Source organism: Terrapene carolina, unplaced genomic scaffold, assembly GCF_002925995.2.
Source record: "Terrapene carolina triunguis isolate 2854851 unplaced genomic scaffold, T_m_triunguis-2.0 Scaffold249, whole genome shotgun sequence".
Classification (NCBI taxonomy): domain Eukaryota; kingdom Metazoa; phylum Chordata; order Testudines; family Emydidae; genus Terrapene; species Terrapene triunguis.
The window spans coordinates 412,341-419,659 of NW_020664600.1; the positions used below are offsets into that span (position 1 = coordinate 412,341).

The 7,319-nt window shown below is 57.7% G+C and overlaps 1 protein-coding gene across 1 annotated transcript in view; it reads right to left on the bottom strand.

Annotated features, from left to right (window-relative positions):
• The window catches only part of MPZ (myelin protein zero), a 14,161-nt gene extending 9,347 nt beyond the window's left edge, over window positions 1–4,814 (bottom strand). Inside the window, 1 exon segment of the mRNA XM_024204189.3 lies at window positions 4,691–4,814. Coding sequence (XP_024059957.1) covers window positions 4,691–4,757 — 67 coding nt within the window. The 5' untranslated portion in view covers window positions 4,758–4,814.
• Window positions 4,815–7,319: the final 2,505 nt, after the last annotated feature.

Consider the following 7,319-nt stretch of genomic DNA (forward strand, 5'->3'; position numbering starts at 1 on the left):
GCCCCATTCAGCACAGCAGGTGTGCTCTAGCTGGGTGCACTAGTGCCCCATTCAGCACAGCAGGTGTGCTCTAGCTGGGTGCACTAGTGCCCCGTGCAGCACGGCAGGTGTTCTCTAGCTGGGTGCACTAGCGCCCCGTGCAGCTCAGCAGGTGTGTTTCTCCCAGGCGTACCTGGAGCCCTCTCTGGCAGAGCAGCTGTGCTAAGTGGGCTCCCTGGCAGTTCAGCAGCAGCAGAGTGGTTATGGGAAATGCCAGGACATTGTAGTGTTTTAGCAAAATGTGGGGGGTACCAACCAGGTAGTCGGGCCTTTGTGTGCTCAGAGAAATGGCAGCTGCGGATTTAACTCCCCCTTCTGCTTGTGCTTGCTAGCCATGGACGTGAGCGGAGAAAGGTGCCATCAGAGTGGCTCAACATGTGCTAGTGTCTGTGCAGCTGGGCCTCTGGGAGGATAGGGGGAGAGGAGAGGGAAGAGCCAAGGGATGAGGTGCTTGAACCCCAGAGTGCAGGGTCCAGGCTGCCCAGCAGGAGAGAACATGCCTGTTCTGCTCCCCAGACCCTGCCCACTGAGAACCTCCAACACTTGCATCCTCCTGGGAAGTGATCAGGATCATCACTGCACAGATGGGGAAACTGAGTCACAGGGCGTGTGTGTCGGGGGGGATGTGTGTGTGTGACTTGCTCCCAAGGCTGCAGAGCAGGTTGGTCACCCAGCTTCCTCTGTGATGCTGCCGGTACTGCATTAGGCACAGAGCGGATCACACGGGCTGCCCAGACTGCACTGGCTTCTTGGCTGCTTCCAGTTTGCAGGATGGAAGCTCTGCAAAGCCTAAAGTGAGCCCCCTCCCAGCCCTCTGCCATGGAGGCAGCTCAGACCGGCTGGGATGATGATCTTATGAAGAGGTGAGGCCTGGTCCCTGAGATGCTGAAGAGTCTGGCTCTGCTGGCTCTCCTGACCCCGCTACGGTGCGATTCTCCTGCAGGGTTGGATTCCAGTGTTTATGTGCAGCTAAACCCTGGGGTAGTTGAACCCTGGGGGCCAGGGGTGGTGGTCTCCCTGACCTTTGCCATTCCAGGGCCATGGTTTTCAGTGGGTGGGGGTTTCATAGAATCATACAATATTAGGGTTGGAAGGGACCTCAGGAGGTCATCTAGTCAAATCCCTTGCTCAAAGCAGGACCAATCCCCAACTAAGTCATCCCAGCTAGGGCTTTGTCAAGCCTGACCTTAAAAACCTCTAAGGAAGGAGATTCCACCACCTCCCTAGGTAACCCATTCCAGTGCTTCACCACCCTCCTAGTGAACAAGTTTTTCCTAATATCCAACCTAAACCTCCCCCACTGCAACTTGAGACCATTACTCCTTGTTCTGTCATCTGGTACCACTGAGAACAGTCTAGATCCATCCTCTCTGGAACCCCCTTTCAGGTAGTTGAAAGCAGCTATCAAATCCCCTCTCACTCTTCTCTCCTCATAAGTCATGTGCTCCAGCCCCCTAATCATTTTTGTTGCCCTCCGCTAGACTTTCCAATTTTTCCACATCCTTCTTGTAGTGTGGGGCCCAAAACTGGACACAGTACTCCAGATGAGGCCTCACCAATGTCAAAGAGGGAAATGATCACGTCCCTCGATCTGCTGGCAATGCCCCTACTTATACAGCCCAATATGCCGTTAGCCCTCTTGGCAACAAGGGCACACTGTCGACTCATATCCAGCTTCTCATCCACTGTAACCTCTAGGTCCTTTTCTGCAGAACTGCTGCCTAGCCACTCGGTCCCTAGTCTGTAGCAGTGCATGGGATTCTTCCGTCCTAAGTGCAGGACTCTGCACTTGTCCTTGTTGAACCTCATCAGATTTCTTTTGGCCCAATCCTCTAATTTGTCTAGATCCCTCTGTATCCCATCCCTACCCTCCAGCGTATCTACCACTCCTCCCAGTTTAGTGTCCGTTTGGCAGAACTGTTCTCCTGCTCCAAAGGACACTGTCATCTGGGCCAGGAGGTTGTGATGGGTACATTTCAAAGTCTACAATAAATCAGTGGCAAAGCCAGGAATAGAACCCAGGAGTTCTGGTGGCAGCTGCCTCCTCTCACCACTAGTCCTATTGCCCTGTTCCTTGTGTGGGCATTTTCACCAGTGCACAGTGGCTGTAAATGCTGTCACACCAGCATGGTGGCGCTGTGCACTGGTGTAAATGGCAGCACAAGGGGCAGGACGATGGTGAATTAGCCCTCAAGGCAAGTGTAACTCAGCCTACATCAGTGGGGATCTGGCCCATTATTCTCAAACCCAGGCAGGGACCGAGCTCAGCTAGACATGGGCGAGTTCTCTTCCGCTCTACACGGCCTGCGCTGAATGGCTGGGAGCTCCTGGTGCCATCGCCAGGCAGGCACTGCTTTGGCGGGACACAGGGCTGTGCCCGCTGTCCCTGAGCCTTCAGGCTGTCAGGACAGGAGGAAAGCAAGGGATCGGAGGAGGGGGATCTTCCCACATGGGTCTCCCCAACCCCTGCTCCATTGGGAGAGCAAGGAGCACAGGTTCGTTCACATGGTAGCCAGGCTGCAGTCTGAGCCAAAGGGCCTCCAGGAAACCGGCACTGGAGCCTGGGCTGGGGGAAGAACTAAGGGGCAAGAAACCAATGAGGCCAATGCTGTCCTGCCTGGGCTCTGGCCCTGACCACTGGGCTGCAGCCTGATGCTGCCTTGAGAGACACAGAGCCAAATATCCCCGACTGGCCCGAGGAAAAGAGATCCCAAAGGCAAACCCTGCTCTGGGATAAAGGCAGGAGCTGGCAGTGGGCGTGTTCCAAGGAGCTGCCTGTTGCCACTCCAGGGACATGGTAGGCAGTGAGTGGGGGGCTGGCAGGAACGCATTGCGGCTCCGCCCTCTGGGGCGTTCTCTGAGTCAGGGGCCTGCCTCTTCCTTGTCCTCCCCTCGCCCTGTGGGGAGGAAGATGGGAACTGGACAGCTAATCTTGATGAAGGAGATGGGATCATAGGAGAAATTGACCTGTGGAACTCACTGCTGCATGAGCTGGCTAGCAAGACACACCCTGCGGCTAGAACCCTGCCAGGTTCTACACTGACTAGGGCTGACATGGGCCGTTGGGGTAATCAGAGAGAGCAAACTTCATGCTCCAGGGTGTGAGCTGATCACGCTGGGGTCAGGAAGGGGTTTTCCCATCACCATGTGCAAGCCTGCCCAAAGGCCCCGGTACCATGGAAGGCAGGACAGGAGTAGATAGCAACCTGGCTCAGTCCAGTAACATTTATAGATTCATTGATTCCCAGCGGAAGAATGGGTTCTAGCTTCATGTATGATTTGTAATATCAGACAACGTAGACCAAGGAGCTCCAGGACATGGGGCTCGATACACCAGTGATCTGACTTCATATGGCAGGAGAAGGGATACAAAACCGACCGTCCATTCTGGCGCAGCAGCTCCTATGCTCTGATAGCTACGGGAGAGGTGCCATGAGAGCCGTGGGATGCTGCGCGTGCCATGTCACTGCTGGGGGGAGGGCCAGATTGTTACAGGGATTTAGAAGCCTTGTGGGATTTTTAAAAACACTTCAGTGCCCACTAGGCACCTAAATACCTTTACCAGTCTGGCCCTGAGAGACTGCTACAGTCCGGGATGTGTCAGCCTGTTACACCCTCCCCCGACAGACATGGGATCTGTTACCAGCTTCCAATGAACAGAAACGTGTGCTGATGTGACAACGGCAGCCCCCCCAGGCCCAGCCCAGGGGCCCAAGGAGAGGGAGAGGGGAGCGCCCCTGCAGCCGCCCCCAACAGCCAGCGCTCTGAGCAGCCGGATCCTGTCTCTGCCCCACAGGACGGGAGGGAGGTTGGTGGGAAATGCAGTGACAGGAGCCAGGAACCGTCCCACGTGGGAATGCATGGAATGAAACACGCCAGAGGATTCAGCCCAGTGTGCGCCAATACCCCAGCCAGAGCTGGGTTCTTGCCCCAGCCCCCAGCTGGGGATGGGGGAGGCATCTCCCAGGGCCGGTGCAGGATTCTTCCCTCCTATCTGTGCCCAAGGACTGCAGGGCTCTCTGGACAGAAGGGAACCAGACGTGCCAGGAGGTCATTGGCTCAAAGCAACGAGGCAGCTCAAGGATAGAGGTGCAGTTGTGATGCTTCAAACAGTCCCTGGAGCCATCCTGCTCCAGCCCCACCTCTGGCTCCTGTGACTCCAGAGACCCCATGAAATGCTCTGCCCACCCAGACCTTCCCCACTAATGTCACCAGCTCCCTTGCATGCGCCCCTCCTTACAGGGCAGCTGCATCCCTGGTGGCGCCGAGGAGAGGCCCAGAGCTTCATGCAGCTGGGCTCCGTTTCTGTGGTCTGGGAAAAACTTTGGGATGCTCTGGGAGGAAAGTGCAGGGGAAACGCCGGCTGTATGAGTGGCTCCTGGAGCAACAGGAACCTTCCTGGAGAGGGTGCAGGCACTGCCAGTCTAACAGTCACAAAACTCAGCTCCCCGGCAACTGATCCCTGGCACTGGGGCTGCTCCACAACAGCCTCTCATCCTCTGCCTCCCTCTCCCAGCCCCATGTGGCTTCTGGTTACTGCCGAGACATGCACCTCGCAGGGCAGGGCCCACTCCCACCATGTGCCTCGCCACCCCTCCGGTCTCTCGGGGAAGACAGAACAGCTCCCCACCCCCCGGGAGAAGCCACTTACCCAGTGCAGAGAACAGGGCAGCAACCAGCACGAGGCTCCCACTCCCCGAAGCGCCCTGGGACCACATGGCTTCCAGTTACTGTATGACTCCTAGAGGCATGGGCGAGCCAGCGGTGGGGCCGAGAGTTCCTCGCCGAAGGATGGCTGGAGAGTGGCCCCTGGGTTTAAAAACAGCCAGGGCTTCAGTGATGCAGGGTCTGCAAAACGCCCGGGCCAATGGGAGCCTGGCATCTGGGGTGGTGGGGGAAAGAGAGAGAGAGAGGAACAAAACTGAAAGGGGGATTTTGTTTGTTGTGTGTGAGTGAGTGGTAAACACGCTGCGGGCATACAGCCACCTTTGTCAGGCAGCATTCTCTGCGGCCGCGTAGGGGCCGCTGCAGCCCCCAGGAGGAATGCAGTGCGAGCCAGAGGGCAGGAGCATGGCAAGCACTGGCAGTCAGACAGATCTCAGTCCCTGAAACGGCTGGATCCATCAGCAGCAAAGAGTAAAGCGAGGAGCCCTGGGGTAAATCACCTGCCCAGCTCTATTTTCAACCCTGAGCACCTCCGCTCCTCATTGCTGCTGTGCCACATGCAGGACTGGCAGGCAGGACACGGTCCCGGTCCCCCTGCCTCTCCAGGGGGCTTCCCTCTCGTGGGCACGTCACAGCCCCGCCATACAAAGTGCTGAAAAGACAAGCAAGCAGCCACTCTGACCTCCCTGAGCTGGTGAAGGCACTTTACACGGCATGAGCCCTGAGCCACCAGCTGGGCCCTCGTTGCACTGCCCGGGAGTTCATGCTCTGCCTTCCCCCCGCCCCGGGAGATCCCGTAGGCCCCTGGTGCTAGGAGGCTCCCCACTGGGATGAGGCTTCTAACGTGGGTGAAGATTCCATGACGAGTCCCATGGATGGTGCAAGGGCCTTGCTATCACCGTCTGCAGGAGGCCTGGCCTAGCACGTCCTCAGGCCAGGCCGGAGGTGCCTGCTGGATACCTGCAGCAGGGCAGACCCCAGACTCCTAAATCACACGCACGCCAGGGGCTGGGACCCTGCCACCCAGCTACCTGCACGAGGCCAAGCTGAAGGAGACCGCCTCTAGCTGAGCAGCAGGGCCCTGATCCTCTCTGGGGTCAGGGCTGCACACCCCAAAGCTGGTCCCCGACCCCCTCATACCAAACAGAGACCCCACTGCTCACTGTGTGCAGGGGGACAACCGTCCCGTGCGAGGGCACCAGGCTGGCACCCATTGTGCTGATGGGAGGAGGTGGAGAAACAAGTCATTGCCTCCTGGAGCGGCCCTTAGTGCTTTGGAGTTGGGATGCCCTGGGCGGAGGCAGCAGTCGCCCATCTGTGAGGGAGCTGGGTAGGAGGGACAGGAGCTAGGGTGACCAGATGTCCCAATTTTATAGGGACAGTCCCAATTTTTGGGTCTTTTTCTTATATAGGCTCCTATTACCCCCCACCCCTGTTCTGGTTTTTTACACTTGCTGTCTGGTCACCCCAGACAGGAGCCCAAGCTGGGGGGGGGGGCAGTTTGTTACGATGGGTAGCTGAATTCCCTCCCATTTCACTGTGAGGCTTCTCAGCGGGGTGGGAGCTGGAAGGTGCCTGGCTCAGTCCCAGAGGGAGCCTGGGGGACCAAGCGCTGCTGCTGCGGTTCCCATTATAAATACTGGGTGGGAGCCGAGGTCAGAGTGAGGCATGTGGTGGCAGTGGTGAGATGCTTTGGCCATGTCAGCTGATATGGAGTGTCAGTCTGACACCAGGGGTGATGTGGTAACTAGAATGAGATCCACCAATCCCAAACCCAACCAGCCCCCACAGGGACCAAAGACAAGTGAAGACAAATGTTGCCAAGAAGACTCCCTGGCAGCCAAACTTTTGGTCATTGTTTACATCCCAGTGCCACTGAGAAGCCCCAGCCCAGCTCAGGGCCCCACTGTGCTAGGCCCTATACAAACACACCTGAGAGGCAGTCCCTGCCCCAGAGAGCTCAGTCCAGATAGCCACAGAGGGGAGGGGAACCGAGGCCCAGAGAGGGGAGGTGACCTGGCCAAGGTCCCACAGCAGGGCAGTGGCAGAGTGGGGCATCTCCGCTAGGCACTCTGCCCCCCCAGCGCTCTGTGGATGCAGCAGGGCCCCAACACAGCATGTGAGAATGGCCCATCCAAGCCCCATTCCACCCAGCCAGGAATCACTCTTCAGCGCAGGCAGGGCTCCGGCTGGCAGGGGCAGACGTGTGGTAATGCCACTCACAGGCACCGGAGCCTGCAAAGCTGCCACAGTCAGGGCAGAGTGTGTGATGCCAGCACTGCAATGGGGGTCGGTGCCCCTGTGTTGCTGGGAGTGTGGGCTCTGGTTTCTGTGCCATCACCCAGCTACACTGCCTGGAGAGCTGCCATTTTGTGTTCCATTCAGATGCAGCAGGTCGCAGAGGAGACAGACACACGGGGCTCTCGTGGGGAGACCCTGCTTTGGGACTTTCTCATGTCAGCACTTGTCCTTAGCCGGGAAGAAAGGCCCCTCTGAGGGATGGTTCATTCTGGATGGGAAACAGAACTGGGAAGCGTTCAGCTCGGAGATGGGAGAGGAGGGAAGAAGAGGAAAAACCTGAGGGGATGAGAAGCCAGTACAAACGGATCTGTATT